Here is an 18,698-nt window from a genome sequence, read left to right as displayed (position 1 = left end):
TCAGGTAAACCGAATCACCTCTAATGAGGTAGATTGATCCCGCTGGCTGGAGTGTGAAGCCGTGTTGCCAGATACTGTTGACGGTTTCCAGCGCAAAGAGTTCAAAACCCGCCAAAATGCACACCAAACCGCCCAACTCCACATCTATGGAAATTTATCTGGCAACCCTGGTGTGAAGTGCGGCTGCGGAGGTGCGGGCCTGATTTCACTATAACTTCATATCACGTGGCGGCCATATGCAATCATTTTAGGGGCCGTGAGTTTGAGACCCCTGCCGTGAACCATTGCGGGATTACTCCCTCTTTATAAATTGAAAATATGCGGTAATTTCCAAAAAGATGCGTGAATCTTGCAATTCCACGCCAAATTTTAAGCCCTGCACACACACACAGACATGCACACACACACGCAGACATGCACACACACACACACAGACCTGCACACACACACACACACACACACAGACATGCACACACACACAGACATGCACACACAGCACGGATGGGTGCGCGCTCGGGTCAGAGATGCACAAAATGCATGGCTTACTGTGTTGATTGTTACTGTCCTTGTTGTATTTGGCTGGAAATTGGGTGCTAAGTTAGCTTAGCACTACTTTTTCTCCCCTAACATACTTTAACTTTATGGTCCCTATCGTTGCATCGGCGCTGTTTCTAGGCCGAGCGGCTGGCGCAGCTCAAATCAGTGGGCGTGGACCAGCGCACTTGATATCGTCGTGCTGGCGCTAGACGCAGCCTCAACCATTACAACCACACCTTTTAAGCGTAAAATTATGCACCATCATGCTCATTGGATAACTGCAATAAACGAATCGCACGCTTGCCTTTTTAGCTCCAATTCCAGTGATCCCGCAAAACCAGACGAAAGCCAAACGCTCTGCCCCCCCCCCCCCCCCTCCCTTCATCCAGCCTGTCTGTCTGCATTATAGGCTATTATTCCATATTATTATGCTTCTCAAACCAATCTAACTGCAGTTTCAATACTGCAAGCATGTAAATACGCTACACTATAGCAAGATCAAAGTGAAAATAATGTACTAAACGCATCAGCTAGAAAAATATAGCCTATTAGATTGGTGAAAGTTTGTCCAGAAAGATATCGTTTTCTCTCCCCTGCTGCAGGTAGAATGATGCACATAAATATACCCTACATTATGTAAAGTCATTGCATAAATGTGTTTTTATTGTAAAACTAAATGTGGAGTAGGGCGAAGTTATTGGAGCGCACATCACAGTATAGCAGATGACAGTAGAAGCTTCCGAAGCGCGTTCCGCTGTCACTTACCTAAATCACGTTAAATCCACACAGGGTATACAGATGCAGCCACTCCCGTCGTGACAGATTTTTTTCATTACCTTGTGCTTGACGATGCGGTGACGTTTTTGAGATGGTTTGAGATGTGAATAATGGCATTCAACCACTAGGGGCCCTCATAGTACCATAATGTGTCTCTCACTGTTGCAGCAGTTTCAAGCTGCGGGGTCACAGTCCACGCAAACGTATTTGTTCTTCCGGTTCAGCGCTAGTTGTCCTATGTGGCTACTAACATAGCTGCTAGTTATGTTATATGGCAGTAAAATGCTACAGAATGACCAAATTGATATAACTTTTAACCATTTCGAGTAGCAATGTTTCCATACGGATCACCAGCGTTAGTTTGTTTATAACGTGGCTATATTCATAACGTTTATATCTCGGATGCGTTATATACTGTCTGGTTAACGCCAACCTACAGTATGTGCCCTATCAGAGTTCGTTACGTTCGTTACGTTATTGTACAGTACACTAAACAAACGTGTGGGCGTTAAGTTTTAATTTGGTTCAAGCATATTGTATGGTGACATTGAATCAGTGTTAGCTTAGCGCTAGCTAGCTAGCAAACACTACGATCTGTGAATAGAATCTAGAATTGGCCTGCAGCCATTTCTAACTACTGTACAGTAGCTAGTTTTTCTCGAATTGATATAACGTTACAGTAGCATGGACCCATCTCGTTATGACAGTGGGGAGATGTTAGCTTTTAGGTTGATATACATTCAGATCTTTACTACCTAACATCCGAAAAGCTAGTCACAATACTGTATTAATACCGACTAGTCACCTTTAGCTGACAGCCAAACTTTTCACCCTGAAATAGGAGGATTTACTGTATGAGTAGCCTAGTTTGATTTCTCCCCTGGTATCTATTCATTGTCACTAGCCTATGCATACAGTACATGAACCACCATCATTCAGTCAGTCAATCAATTGATCAACAACTTTATTAATCCAACTCAGGGAAATAGGTCAAATGTGAAAGAGAATCTATACTGTAAATGTTGGTCTGTAGATAAATGAAGATAAAATAATTATAGAGTTTAAGTAAACTTCTGTGGGCACTGGGCAGGGCTCTGCTAAACACTGCAGTGTATGAGATTAAAAAGTGACTTCTTCTGTTGAGAGAGAGACCCGTACAAAAAATCAGGAGTGTTGGCAGTTATCAGTCCAATGTGCTTTGCTTACTTTATATGTAAGTCAGTATGGCCCTCTGGAAAAAAATGTTTCCCACCCCTGATCTAGGTTCATAGACTTTCAGATATCAAGTATCGAAGTAGGTTTTGAGGTGTCTTCAGAATGACCAGCTTACTGTATCGGGTCACTCTTACATGTACATTATAGTGACTACGCTGTTGTATGTTATCTGCCAAATATATTTCCAGGCTGTTAGAGGATTATAGATTATCTAACATCAGCCATTGATAGATATTCCAATGTCTTTAAAGCTCTGTCATTGTTACTTAACCCTTAGTTAATATGGAACAATAAATGAGCTTGAATCGTCACAACTCTTATGACATCTGTATATCAAATGCTTTGTCACAGAAGAAGCTTTCTAAACCCAGAAAAAGTGCCATAAATTCACACACACAGTGCTAAAACATGCATCATCACACCAAGTTCTGTCAAAACGGTCACATTTGTACAATCAAAAGGATCTGTGGGTTGATTTCCTGCCCACTACCATCTGATATTGTCAGTGTTCCTGCAAAAAAAAATCATACACAATTCATTTAAACAGATGGACATTTGCTTGCATAGGAGTTATGAGTGTGCAGTCTGTTTCCTTTGTTTACAACTTAGAACAAAACAAAACATGCAAAGCCACTTTTGCCTGCTCCTTGGTTGACCCATTCAGGAAGCGCTCAAAGTTCATGTTTCCAAGACAACAAGCAACAAGCACCACAGCTGTTTGTTTGCGGAAGCCGAAAAATCCATTGAGCAAATCAGCGCAGCGTATTTAGACCACGTGCATGCACATTGCGACATCAACTGTTGAGTGGTTAATTTACATGGACCTCTTGCCAGCCTCAAGAATGAAATTTGTGGGGGGAAGCAGGACAACTGTTACCTTTCAGAACCGGTTTGACTGCTATTCTAACAGCATACAGTGATCAGCTAATTAGATGCATCACTCACCCCCCCCCCCTCCCCCCCCGCACAAAGGGCACGCACACACAGCACAGAATTAGATTTCACTCAATATAGACTTTCCTGATTTGAATCCAATCGAAATCGTTTGGCATCTTCTGAAAGATCACATACGAAAAGTGACCAAATTCACACAGTGCTAAAACATGCATCATCACACCATAGTTCTGTCAAAACGGTCACATTTGTACAATCAAAAGGATCTGTGGGTTGATTTCCTGCCCACTTCAGCAGAACTGAACGTGTGGCCTGGTTAAGTGGTGTTTGCTGACAACGCCACCTAGGTTTTTTTTGGCTAGAGCCTAGGAACTTAATAGACTCAAATATACAATGGAGGTTCGGCACAAGGGAGAGCAGTTTAAAATACCCAAGGACAGAGACAGAAGCAGCTTTTCCCAAATATAAATACCATTTATTGGTTAAAAAGTTTTCAGGGAAAAAAAAAAAAAAAGTTCTGTTGTTGCAAAAGCTTCATACTGTAGTTCAATGAAAATATTGTATGCTTTAAATCTAAAATTGTTCATGGATTACATTCTAATCTAACAAACCTATCAATTTAAAAGTCAAGCATGTTACCGTGGAAACAATTAAGCTTAGCCCAAAATCACAAATCAGAATGAGGGGGTCCCTGGTATATTTTCTATCTTGTAAGAGGTGCTTGGCTGACGCCAGCCAGGCCGACGTGTCCTCCACGCCCGGGCGGGGTCCGACCGGCCGCCCACAGTACCGCAGCAGCGTTCAGGCGATCCGCTGACCCACAGCGCTCTGGCTCCGTCTCCGCCGCCGTCCGCTCCCTCAGAGCTTTGAGACCATCTTGCCACTCTTTTTGCTTTGGACGACACTGCTTACAGGCAGGCTCTGAAAAACAATGTAGAAACACAAAAATATTCTTCTTTCAGGTGACATAAATTTATGAATGTGACATATCCAAAGCGTCTTATGTTGACTATTTGTGAAGTCCCTCGGCGTGACTATACTGTATGTGAAAAGTAACAAGAGTTCGTCTGTTCCATTGTTAAAAACGACGTGTACATGCAGGGGCGGCTGTGGCTCAGGCGGTAGAGCAGAAAAATAGACTCTGGGACAGCCCTACCATTTTCCCCAGCTTCCTGTACAACAAAAGCACTCTATCTCTAGTTCCACCTCCAATGTGTGTTGAGTGCGTTTCCGTTCACATACTATAACAAAGCCTCACAAATGCACATTTTGTTTCACAGTTATGACTGCACTGAAGTTCGCACTGAAACATTTTGGGAAATAAAAACAAAAAAGAGCTAAATTAATTGGGAGTTATTTTTCTTTTTACGGTAGACTTTTCTTTGTGGGAAGCGAGGGGGGGCGGGGGGCGAGGCCTGAGCGCAGCACGGCACGTCCATGGAGATTTTTCTATCAGCGCGTCGGGTTTTGCTGCCTGTGCCTGTAAGATCTGCGTGGTAGGCTATCAGTGGATATCTGCTGTGATTGAGTCCTCACCGTCCTCATCATCGTAAAGTCGCCTTCAAAGCATGATGTTCGATTATAACGAACTAGTTGTGTGGCTTAGCCTTCCCAAATGTTGAGGGTAGTTTTTTAGAATTTAATATATAGAATTGGGAACGTCACATTCAATTTCAAATTGCTGACATGCACTAATTTTAGCTGCCTATAACATTTGCAAAGCTGAGCTTTTCAATAGCTTTGTAAATAGCCTACTGTTCTAGAGAAAGCCTCACGTCTTTTTCTGCCTCCCCTTCCCTTCAGTTTTATCCCAATTTAGAAATGCTTCTTTCTCTACACTTTTGTCTGTCTCTCACAGATCTTTGTTGTCACTCGACACTATTATTTGGTGTTGCTTAGCTGGAAACGATCATATTTTCACGCACGCACACTGTGACGAGAGAGGGACCATGAGTGTAGCCTATAGGCTACTACTGTATGCCCTGTCTGACAGCTTGCCCGCCGGGCGGAGTTGCCTCCTCCCGCTGGGTGAGACAGCTGTCTCGGTATGAACGGGCGTGCAGTGGGGGATGAGAGGAGCGCGAGCCGTGTGAAAACAGACGCGGGCACCAGCATTCAGGCGATCCGCTGACCCACAGCGCTCTGGCTCCGTCTCCGCTCCGCCGCCGTCCGCTCCCTCAGAGGCGGCCTTTAAAAAGAGAAAGGCTGGTGAGTACGGGTGTCGAATCCCACAGTAAGAAAACTGCAATACTGTGATTGCAGAATGCAGATTAACGTAACAAGGCTCCAGCCTTTCCCAGTAACGGCAATGAGGCCAGTAGATATAGTGTGTGTCGGTTAGTGCTGCACGATTAATCGAATCGCAATCGCAATCGCGATGTCAGCACGTGCGATTGCATAACCGCAAAAGTGTGCGATAATTTTATTTTTTTCACGTCTTTTTGAGTGTGTGTGTGTGTGTGTGAGAGCCTCCTTTAAACTAACGTTACACGCGGTTAGAGAAGCGAGCTTCAATCCCCGGGACCGGCAGGATAAATCTGGGTGGGGAAAGTGAAAAGGCAGCGCTTGCCCCTCCCTCATTACCACCACTGAGGTGCCCTTGAGCAAGGCCTTAACCCCAACTGCTCCAGTGGAGCTGATCAGTGGCCAGCAGATCAGACTGTGGTTGTACTGGTCAGCTTCCAGGTATGAATGTGTGTGTGAATGTGAACAGGGCACTCCTGAAAAAGAGAGCATTGCTCTCAGTGAGACTCCCCCTGTATAAATAAAGGTAAAAAAAAAATCGCAATCACAATCGCAATCGCAATATTGTCCACCCTAATCGCTAATCGCACCTTTTCCCCAAATCGTGCAGCACTAGTGTCGGTTCACTGCTCCTCCTCTGCTGTCGGCGGGGACGTGGCTTTCGGCGGCTTGCTCTGGCTTCTCTCCGTCTCTGAGACATCAGAGTGAAATCCTGCTCAATCTGCAGACAAGATATACCTGTTAACATGGGGGCCAAAATTAAAAACAGTTCTGCAGCGCACACGCACTGCTCACGCAGACACTGTTTCAGCTGTTAGAATAAGAGCTTATATCCGGCTTCTCCAGCTGGGGGGAATGCATTCAAAATATTATGTTTGAATCAATCTGGGAACCGAGAGTCTATTTGTATTTGAAAAATAGACTCTGGGACAGCCCTACCATTTTTCCCAGCTTCCTGTACAGCGTGCCTTCCTGCCACTTCTGGCGCTCTTGGAACTTCTCTCGTACAGCCTGCATCCTTGATGGCAAATAAATTAATAAATGATCATTTCAATTGCATTATCACAAATATACACAGCAATTTAGTCATTTTAACAGTTACTAGTTCACATGCAGTACTGTACCTACTAGGGGTACTTGAGCAGCTTGCAGGGGGTACTTGGAATGATTGGGGAATACATTTTACCTCCAAAATGATAAATAAATAAATATATATTCCAAGTCATTTCATAAGCCCATTGTTAAAATGTGATGTGTGTGCCGCAACTAGTTCTGCTGGCAATTGTCAACTGCTACACTGTTCTGCTACTGATAATGGCAAAAAACAACAACTAAAAAGCCCAAACACCGGCAGTTCAGTGAAACATATATTTTGTATAGATTTACTTGTATGTAATCATCAACACGCATGAGTGAGGGGTACTATTGTCATGGAAAAACAGCTCAAGGGGTACATAAGACAAAAAAGGTTGGGAACCACAGTGCTGTGTACACCATGCAATACACGCTTCTGCAGTGGGTTGCACCAGCTGTGCTGTGCGTAAGTTGAAACGTAAGCTAGTTTGAACGTAGCAGTTAGTGTGGACTTTACACCCTAACTTAAGACACAGCTGCAGTGGGCATTAACGTTAGTAAAACGTTAGTCAACCCAGTGCAGTTCTCCGTTCAGGCGTTGGACCGACCAGTGTGTCAAATTAACGTTTATGTCCATCTGCCGCTAGTAAAACTGTCACCCTACAGTCCTCTGTAATAGACTCAGTCAACCACACATGACAAAACTGCAACAAAAGTCGCCTACCCACGCTCTGTTCAGAGCAAAACACACGTGTCTCAAAGTCCGCTAGCAATTTAATACTCGTGTTGCACCGACCCACCTGGCGTTAATAACTTACTGTCGATAAACCACTACAAAGAGGTTTAATTAGTCAGTCCGATGCTAACGTAGCGTTAGCATGCTAACGTAGCGTTAGCATGTTATCAGCCCAGCCTGTTCAACAGATGGCTAGCATTACATGTAGGTAACTACTACTACCTGTAATGTTGCAAATCAGTTTAACCTGACACATGTTAATCAATAGTAATAAACTTACCTGGCATTTGATCCATCAAGTGAAGAAAAGGGCTTCCCAACTGCTTAATTATGTCCGTCATATTAACGCTACTGTAGGCTATAGGGGGAGAAAAATGGCGACCGAATCGGAAATAAAGTGGGCGTTAGTAGGCGTGACCATGCTGTTTACTCCAATATAATTTTGTCTGGAACTTTGCGCTCACTCTATTGCCTGCAGGTAATAATTATGCTCCAAAAGGATTAAATATTACTATTTGAGAGGAAAATAATATTTACTCTGGGAAAAATACCCTCCAGTTTTTCCTGTGTACTAGGCTACTGACGGTGGACTGCTCTGAGAGGCAGGCGAATCACAGGGCGAAGTCAGTCTTTCAGAAAGCTAATCAGACGGTGTGTTTTTGCACCTCCTGGTGGGTGAAAACAGAAGTGGACTTCCCAGGGTGAAAAAAAAATATTCCCACCGCAGCACTGCCGCGCGTTGCGCGCACGACAGACGCGGGGCAATGGGTCTCAGATTGGCTGGCTGCATCTGTATATAGGCTCAAGAGGACATATATGTTTCACATAGGGTGGTGTTTCATTTCATGTTTTATTTGGTCCAATATTGAAATGTTCGACAATTGCAGGTTGTCTTACCATTACACATTATTTTAGATCTACCTTTTATATCTATTTCGGCTCATTTGGTTGCTATTTAGTAGCGAAATGGAGGACCCAATTGCATGCTGGGAGTGGACATTCACAGGCAGTAAACTTACAACTGCTATTTCCTATGGGAAGCTGGGTGCTGCTATGTGTTGTGTCTGTTTGAGCGAGGGAGTCAGAGAGAGAGAGAGACTCAGAGGCAGAAGAGCACTGGCGCACTGAATAGGCCTGGTTTCAGAGAGAGACAGAGAAGGGTGACAGGGGAGAGGCACAAGTGCACTGGCGCAGTGAATAGGCCTGGTTTTCAAAGGCGCAAAGCGCTAAATTTAAGGCAGGTGCCAAGATATCAGTACGCCGAGATTTAAGGCCGACACGCCCACTTTGGCCCATTCTGGGACTGCGCCACGCCCATTCGGCCTAAAGCGCATTTGGCAGCGTAAAGCCATATTGATATCGTCCCAAAACAGGCGCAAGGCACGTTTTTTTGCGGTTAAGGCCCGTTTTAGTGCCGAAGGCCTGTGGGAGAATAGGGCCCTGAATCTTCACAGAAAGTGTTTACAGTGTTTACATTACACTCCTGTTTCAGCCACCATTTAATCAATGCAGGCAAACTAAATCAGTTGTCTCTGTCTCTGCCTGGCCCAACAGATGCAGCTTCTCCCCACCTCCTCTACCAATGAGCCAGTCCAGTCCTGCTCCCAACTGAAGCCCTGTCTCTCCACCCCCTCTACCAATGAGACAGTCCAGCCCTCGTCCCAACTGAAGCCATGGCTTTCCACCCCGTCTACCATTGAGATAGTCCAGTCCTCCTCCCAACTGAAGCCCTGTCTCTCCACCCTCCCTACCAATGAGACAGTCCAGTCCTCCTCCCAACTGAAGCCCTGTCTCTCCATCCCCTCTACCAAAGAGATAGTCCAGTCCTCCTCCCAACTGAAGCCCTGTCTCTCCATCCTCCCTACCAATGAGACAGTCCAGTCCTCGTCCCAACTGAAGCCCTGTCTCTCCATCCCCCCTACCAAAGAGACAGTCCAGTCCTCCTCCCAACTGAAGCCCTGTCTCTCCACCCTCCCTACCAATGAGACAGTCCAGTCCTCCTTCCAACTGAAGCCCTGTCTCTCCATCCCCTCTACCAAAGAGATAGTCCAGTCCTCCTCCCAACTGAAGCCCTGTCTCTCCATCCCCCCTACCAATGAGACAGTCCAGTCCTCGTCCCAACTGAAGCCCTGTCTCTCCATCCCCCCTACCAATGAGACAGTCCAGTCCTCCTCCCAACTGAAGCCCTGTCTCTCCATCCCCCCTACCAATGAGACAGTCCAGTCCTCGTCCCAACTGAAGCCCTGTCTCTCCATCCCCCCTACCAAAGAGACAGTCCAGTCCTCCTCCCAACTGAAGCCCTGTCTCTCCACCCTCCCTACCAATGAGACAGTCCAGTCCTCCTCCCAACTGAAGCCCTGTCTCTCCATCCCCTCTACCAATGAGACAGTCCAGTCCTCCTCCCAACTTAAGCCCTGTCTCTCCATCCCCCCTACCAATGAGACAGTCCAGTCCTCGTCCCAACTGAAGCCCTGTCTCTCCATCCCCTCTACCAATGAGACAGTCCAGTCCTCCTCCCAACTGAAGCCCTGTCTCTCCACCCCCTCTACCAATGAGACAGTCCAGTCCTCCTCCCAACTGAAGCCCTGTCTCTCCACCCCCCGTACCAATGAGACAGTCCAGTCCTCCTCCCAACTGAAGCCCTGTCTCTCCACCCTCCCTACCAATGAGCCAGTCCAGTCCTCCTCCCAACTGAAGCCCTGTCTCTCCACCCTCCCTACCAATGAGACAGTCCAGTCCTCCTCCCAACTGAAGCCCTGTCTCTCCACCCCCCATACCAATGAGACAGTCCAGTCCTCCTCCCAACTGAAGCCCTGTCTCTCCACCCCCCATACCAATGAGACAGTCCAGTCCTCCTCCCTACTGAAGCCCTGTCTCTCCACCCCCCCTACCAAAGAGACAGTCCAGTCCTGCTCCCAACTGAAGCCCTGTCTCTCCATCCCCTCTACCAATGAGACAGTCCAGTCCTGCTCCCAAATGAAGCCCTGTCTCTCCACCCCCTCTACCATTGAGACAGTCCAGTCCTGCTCCCAACTGGAGCAGGAGGAGGTGAGCAGCATTGTGTTAGATGTCAATTTGCATAATTGCAGGGGGTCTGTTGAATTATTATGATTATCATTATTGTTGTTGTTGTTGTTGTTAATATGACTATTATTATTGTTATTGTTATCATTATTATGAAAAATATATATATATTTAAAATCCTTTTCAATTAAAAATAATTCAAACACTAATTATTTTTTCCACATAATGATCATTATATGAAACTGAAACAGCCTATAGTCTGTATTGGTTGATTGATTGATTGATTTTATTATGGATAAAGAACAACAACATCCAAGGCATATACATGTAAAAACACTTATTTCCAACATCGTCCCTGAGCCCTATACCACGAATGTTGTATAAGAAGATCCAGGATCTGTCCCTTGATCTGGTTTGTCTAAACCAGATAAGCTCGATTGTAGTTAACTTGTACTACGAACGTCGATTGCCACTCGTTAACTCGAACCAGGTTTTTCTAATCAAGCCGAGAGCTCGTGCACATGAAAATGCCCGTGCACTGGAGCTCGTGCCCGCAAAAGAGGCGTGGTTTTTAACAACTGCCAATCACAATGCAATATGGACTGCTCCAACTCCTACAGCGCCAGACACGTCTATTTCCTCATTGAATGAAACCGCAAATAAAAATCCGCATTGGATATTATTAGTCTGTTCCTGAATGACTGTCTAAAGTTACCACTTTTATCCACACAAGTAATTTCTTTGAAGAGCGGTTTCTACCTCCACGTAGGAGACGGTCTACAGCAGCTCAATTCACCCTCTCAATAAACTCAAAACCGGCATGTCTTTTGTGGAAGCAATGTGTAATCTATCTCAGTCCAAAATCCGTATGTATAGACCATTTAGGCTCAATGAATAATAATGATCTCATGATGTGTTTAGTCGCACTGATTGAATAATTCCTATAGGCTAATCAATAAAAAAAGAATGATAATAAAATAAAAAAATGCTTCTGAACTGAATCGACACGGTACGTGCGGGCATAGATTTCATTTATAAAAAATAGCCTATTTTGTGGTCACATATATAGGCTATTGTCAGCAGAGTCGCATATCTCCATATTTGATATAATGATGTTGGAAATATGAAGTTCAATCACATCATACAGGCCAAAAGCAACACAGTTGCAGCTGCAAAATGCAGGAGTAGCCTAGATATGAATCATCTTAATATGGGATCGCCTGTGTGCAGGTGATCCCATATTAAATTGCTTCGATGTAGTAGGCTATTCTAGCATGTATGACCATTTCAATTCCAACCCAACGTCAGTCTCAGCTCCGTTGCGCACACGGCACCGTGCGCTTTGGAGACGTTTATGTAATCTTTTTATGCCGGTTTAGTGATATTTCTCCACTCACTATTCAGCTGCAATCCATCAGCGGGGTCAAACAACGTATCTAGGCTACTTGAGAGCACAAAAATGAATATATAAAAACATATTCCAAAGTGGTAAGTAGAGCTTAATTAAAATGTAGCCTGCAACACATAATGTAATCTGTATAACATAATACGGGCGGACATCAAATTCAAATGCCTCATCCATGTTCTCGAAATCACATAAAGCGATCTGTTACCCCAAACACACATGGCAGCTTCCAGTCCCAGCTTCCCCCCACCACAGCTGACTTCCGGCAAACAATGCAACTCTTGTGAGACTTGAGCGAGATTCTCCTATCTGATAATCTGATCCTGTCAGTGGTCAAAACAAGCTAATTTAGTGCAGTAGGGGCATGTGAGAAAAGTGGCTGCACACTGAAGCGATCTTGGTCAATACTGCACCAGTATCAAAGAATTCTGTTCGCATTACAGTTAGGCTATACATCAAATAAATAAATAAATAAAATATGGTCCAAGTTAGAAAATACCAAAGTTCTCCTTTAAACATTGGTATAGTGCAGTGTTTTTCAAACTTTTTGTACCTGAGGTACATCAAAGGGCAAGACAAAATCTCAAGGCACACCTACTGTATTATATCCATGCAAAATAGCCTCTATAACACGTGATATCACTCGTATCACTCTAAATGTTTTTATTTACTCATGCCAAATACAATTTACCAAACAACTATATTACTCGTGAGTCGTGAAATATTTATGATCAAGATAATTCAGGAACTAATTTGAAACTTAAAATGACTACATCAAAGCAACAACACACTTTTTGTATAGTTTTAGGCTATAATGTATTTGCAATAATAATGTATGGTTGTCACAAAATCCCAAGGCACACCTGGGATTTTGAGCCTTGAGGCAAGCCTCAAGGCCAGTGTGCCTACTAGACAGACCATGTGGGAACGACTGGTATAGGGTGTGATGTGATGAGATAGATTTTTAGCTTAAGAAATGTGCTTTGAGTTGAAAATATCGTTTGCTTTTATCAGGGAGCAACAAAGACAACAGATAAAGAGAAGCTGTTGGAAACACTGGATGGTTTGAGTGATGAAGAGTTCAAGAGCTTCAAATGGTTCCTGCAGCAGGATGACATCCTGGAAGGTCTCCCAGTCATCAAAAAAAGCCGACTGGAGAAGGCAGACAGGCAGGACACAGTGGACCTGGTGGTGCAGACCTACAACCAACACTCTCTGGAGGTGACCAAGAAGATTCTGATGAAGATGAAGAGGAATGATCTAGTGCACAGGTTGTCAAACAGCAGCTCAGGAGCCAAAGGTAACTCATGAGGAGATGAAAATATAAACCTGTGAAAAACAGAAATGACACAAGTGACTCATACATACGTTTATAATTCAGAGTCAAGAGGTAAAGACAAGACACCTGCTAAGCAGCCACACCACCAGACATAAAGTGACATTTCTGTCCTGTGCATCTCTGTACACGCGTACGGAAACACACTGTATCTGGCACCAGAGATTTCTGTCAGTGCACACGCCTCGTAGAAGAACTGTATTTATTTATTGTGGAAGGAGTCTCTTGCGCTTCAGCCCCTCCACGGAGGGAAGTCGCTGCTCTCAGAACAGGACAAAATACTGAAAACAATTCAATGGGCCATTTAAAAAAGATTGAACCCAAAGAGAGGACTGCACCACGGTGTTTTTCTTGCATCAGAAACCAACAATAAAGCTGGAGGGCTGATGATATCACACAGAGGAACATACATACTGTAGAGGAGAGGAAGGCTGATGATGTCACACAGAGGAACATACACACTGTAGAGGAGAGGAGGGCTGATGATGTCACACAGAGGAACATACATACTGTAGAGGAGAGGAGGGCTGATGATGTCACACAGGAACATACATACTGTAGAGGAGAGGAAGGCTGATGATGTCACACAGAGGAACATACACACTGTAGAGGAGAGGAGGGCTGATGATGTCACATAGAGGAACATACACACTGTAGAGGAGAGGAAGGCTGATGATGTCACACAGAGGAACATACATACTGTAGAGGAGAGGAAGGCTGATGATGTCACACAGGAACATACATACTGTAGAGGAGAGGAAGGCTGATGATGTCACACAGATGAACATACATACTGTAGAGGAGAGGAAGGCTGATGATGTCACACAGAGGAACATACATACTGTAGAGGAGAGGAAGGCTGATGATGTCACACAGAGGAACATACACACTGTAGAGGAGAGGAAGGCTGATGATGTCACACAGAGGAACATACATACTGTAGAGGAGAGGAAGGCTGATGATGTCACACAGGAACATACACACTGTAGAGGAGAGGAAGGCTGATGATGTCACACAGGAACATACATACTGTAGAGGAGAGGAAGGCTGATGATGTCACACAGGAACATACATACTGTAGAGGAGAGGAAGGCTGATGATGTCACACAGAGGAACATACATACTGTAGAAGAGAGGAAGGCTGATGATGTCACACAGGAACATACATACAGGAGAGGAAGGCTGATGATGTCACACAGGAACATACATACTGTAGAGGAGAGGAAGGCTGATGATGTCACACAGAGGAACATACACACTGTAGAGGAGAGGAAGGCTGATGATGTCACACAGAGGAACATACACACTGTAGAGGAGAGGAAGGCTGATGATGTCACACAGAGGAACATACATACTGTAGAGGAGAGGAAGGCTGATGATGTCACACAGGAACATACACACTGTAGAGGAGAGGAAGGCTGATGATGTCACACAGAGGAACATACATACTGTAGAGGAGAGGAAGGCTGATGATGTCACACAGAGGAACATACATACTGTAGAGGAGAGGAAGACTGATGATGTCACACAGATGAACATACATACTGTAGAGGAGAGGAAGGCTGATGATGTCACACAGAGGTACATACTGTAGAGGAGAGGAATGATGATGATGTCACACAGAGGAACATACACACTGTAGAGGAGAGGAAGGCTGATGATGTCACACAGGAACATACACACTGTAGAGGAGAGGAAGGCTGATGATGTCACACAGAGGAACATACTGTAGAGGAGAGGAAGGCTGATGATGTCACACAGATGAACATACATACTGTAGATGAGAGGAAGGCTGATGATGTCACATAGAGGAACATACATACTGTAGAGGAGAGGAAGGCTGATGATGTCACACAGAGGAACATACATACTGTAGAGGAGAGGAAGGCTGATGATGTCACATAGAGGAACATACATACTGTAGAGGAGAGGAAGGCTGATGATGTCACACAGAGGAACATACATACTGTAGAGGAGAGGAAGGCTGATGATGTCACACAGAGGAACATACATACTGTAGAGGAGAGAAAGGCTGATGATGTCACACAGAGGAACATACATACTAGGAGAGGAAGGCTGATGATGTCACACAGAGGAACATACATACTAGGAGAGGAAGGCTGATGATGTCACACAGAGGAACATACATACTGTAGAGGAGAGGAAGGCTGATGATGTCACACAGAGGAACATACACACTGTAGAGGAGGGGAAGGCTGATGATGTCACACAGAGGAACATACATACTGTAGAGGAGAGGAAGGCTGATGATGTCACACAGAGGAACATACATACTGTAGAGGAGAGGAAGCTACTGACCTACAGAGAGAGGGAGAGAGAGATAGAGAGGAGGGGGGAGAGAGAGAGGGAGAGAGATGACAGTTGTTTTTCTTCTTTTATATTTGATTTCCACTGTATTTCATTAAACTCTTGAACAGACAGTATTGCAGCAGTAACATTGGGTAGCATTATGCTCTTAAGACATATTGAGTCATATCAATTGGAATATGAGCCAGAGAGAGAGACAACTCACATTTGTTTCCCTACTTATATCTAGGGCCATATGATTTCTGCAAAACTAAAAATGGACGGAATCCTGGAATTTGGTGATAAAAATGTAATCAACTAAAATATGGAATATTGCAGAATTTTCCATAATTTTGCTGAAATTGATGAAAAGTAGGTCTAATTATCATAATCAAAAGTAGACCTAATCACTGTAGTAACCCAAATGAGTTCATAGTCTTAAAATAAGCCTATCGAGAAATAATTCTGTGTTGGATTGGGGTGTTTTGAGAGAGGGGGGGGGGGGGTCGTTGTGTGGGGGGGTGTTGTGTGGGACCCTTAAAGCAGCTACGAGCAAGATTTTCGATTGTTATTAAACAGTCTAAATTTAATATCGATGCCTCACATCTTACCTCTAATAGTAGACGAGACCAATGCCGAGTCTCGCTTGAACCCGGAGTGAATCCTCTAATAGTAGACGAGACCAATGCCGACGTCTCGCTTGAACCCGGAGTGAATCGGCCAGTGTTGTCTTGATGATTAGTCTGTCTGCGGCCGGGGCAGATCAGGACGTGAAATGAAACGCTTTGCGGCAGCTACTTCGGCCATAACCACAAAATAACAAAATTACTTCCAAACAAACTGTTAGAATATAACGAGAGATGTTCGCGAGAGTAGCAAGCCCCTGGATGTAGCGAGCATGGCGTTCTTCTTGTTTATGGTCTGTTGCTAGGCAGAGGGAAACGGTTGAAGGCAGGCAGCTGCCATAAACCGTTTCGTTTCACTTCCTGGTCTATCCGGCCCGCCGGAAGACAGACACAGACTCTATAATCATCAAGAGAGCAATCTCCGATTCACACGGCTTTGGTCTCTGCTACTATCATGGGTAAGATGTGACGCATCAATATTACATTGAGACTGTTTAATAACGATCAAAAATCTTGCTCGTAGCTGCTTTAAGTCACCTCACAAGGTTTTCAGCTGGGGAAACAAGAGGCTGTCTGAGAGAGCCAGGCCCAAGTCATCAGGAAGAAAGAAACATCGACCCTAACCGCTAAATTCTGTCTGTGGTCCTTCCTGTGCTGCACTGCTGCCCCCCTCTCTTTCTCTGTCTGTGGTCCTTTCTGTGCTGCACTCCCTCTCTCTGCCCCCCTCTCTTTCTCTGTCTGTGGTCCTTTCTGTGCTGCACTCCCTCTCTCTGTCCCCCCTCTCTTTCTCTGTCTGTGGTCCTTTCTGTGCTGCACTCCCTCTCTCTGTCCCCCCTCTTTCTCTGTCTGTGGTCCTTTCTGTGCTGCACTCCCTCTCTCTGTCCCCCCTCTCTTTCTCTGTCTGTGGTCCTTTCTGTGCTGCACTCCCTCTCTCTGCCCCCCCTCTTTCTCTGTCTGTAGTCCTTTCTGTGCTGCACTCCCTCTCTCTGTCCCCCCTCTTTCTCTGTCTGTGGTCCTTTCTGTGCTGCACTCCCTCTCTCTGCCCCCCCTCTCTTTCTCTGTCTGTGGTCCTTTCTGTGCTGCACTCCCTATCTCTGTCCCCCCTCTTTCTCTGTCTGTGGTCCTTTCTGTGCTGCACTCCCTCTCTCTGCCCCCCCTCTCTTTCTCTGTCTGTGGTCCTTTCTGTGCTGCACTCCCTCTCTCTGCCACCCTCTCTTTCTCTGTCTGTGGTCCTTTCTGTGCTGCACTCCCTCTCTCTGCCCCCCCCCCCCTCTTTCTCTGTCTGTGTTAGACCTCTGTGAATGAAGTAGATGTTCCTGATGAGGTTACTGTAGAAGTAAGAAGTCCGTCATCAAATTATTTCAGCGCTATTCAACATTTCTCTCTCTGTATTTCTGCAGCCAAAGTGACCACCAAATTGGGCCTACCTGCACCTGATTCCGTCATTGGTGAGTGGATTTCTTTTTTGTGAACATTGGAAACTGCACATTGTAGCAGTTGCTGTGTTTTTGAATTTGAAGTTATTTATAATTGACAACTCCTGCCTGGAAATGATCTTTTTCTTCAGCTGAATATATAGGCCTAGACCTGTCAGAAAACCTAGCCTGGTATTGTGTTGTGTCCCTGTATCTATTTTCTGATCACTGTCACTACATGAGGAACACAGAAGTATGGTATGTCTACAGTCTGAGAAAGATACATTTATCATGTATTTTACTACATGAGGAACACAGAAGTATGGTATGTCTACAGTCTGAGAATGATACATTTATCATGTATTTTACTACATGAGGAACACAGAAGTATGGTATGTCTACAGTCTGAGAATGATACATTTATCATGTATTTTACTACATGAGGAACACAGAAGTATGGTATGTCTACAGTCTGAGAAAGATACATTTATCATGTATTTTACTACATGAGGAACACAGAAGTATGGTATGTCTACAGTCTGAGAAATAGACATTCATCGTGTATTTTGCTACATGAGGAACACAGAAGTATGGTATGTCTACAGTCTGAGAGATACATTTATCATGTATTTTGCTACATGAGGAACACAGAAGTATGTTATGTCTACAGTCTGAGAAATATACATTTATCATGTATTTTACTACATGAGGAACACAGAAGTATGGTATGTCTACAGTCTGAGAAATATACATTTATCATGTATTTTACTACATGAGGAACACAGAAGTATGTTATGTCTACAGTCTGAGAAAGATACATTTATCATGTATTTTGCTACATGAGGAACACAGAAGTATGGTTTGTCTACAGTCTGAGAAATAGACATTCATCATGTCTTCTTCATTTCATGTCTTGCAGCCTCAGGACCCCGGCTGGAGCGTCTGGTGGAAGAACCCACACGTTGCAAGGTACGTGAAGTAATAGGAAGTGAAAATCAGTTGTGAAGAAGAAAGACACATTAACCCTAACCCCTAAATTCTGTCTGTGGTCCTTCCTGTGCTGCACTCCCTCTCTCTGCCCCCACCCCTCTTTCTCTGTCTGTGGTCC

At 44.6% G+C, this 18,698-nt stretch overlaps 1 protein-coding gene across 1 annotated transcript in view; it reads left to right on the top strand.

Annotated features, from left to right (window-relative positions):
- The window catches only part of LOC310775851 (uncharacterized protein), a gene marked incomplete at its 5' end in the record, with an annotated part of 41,189 nt that overhangs the window by 6,825 nt on the left and 15,666 nt on the right, over positions 1-18,698 (top strand). The window contains 4 exons of the mRNA XM_083635978.1: positions 9,806-10,525; positions 12,921-13,206; positions 17,576-17,623; positions 18,510-18,559. Coding sequence (XP_083492104.1) covers positions 9,806-10,525; positions 12,921-13,206; positions 17,576-17,623; positions 18,510-18,559 — 1,104 coding nt within the window. The remainder of the gene's footprint in view (positions 1-9,805; positions 10,526-12,920; positions 13,207-17,575; positions 17,624-18,509; positions 18,560-18,698) is intronic.

The sequence above is a fragment of the Poromitra crassiceps genome (assembly GCF_964638095.1).
Source record: "Poromitra crassiceps genome assembly, chromosome: 4".
NCBI lineage: Eukaryota > Metazoa > Chordata > Actinopteri > Beryciformes > Melamphaidae > Poromitra > Poromitra crassiceps.
This window is presented reverse-complemented; position numbering and strand designations above follow the sequence as displayed.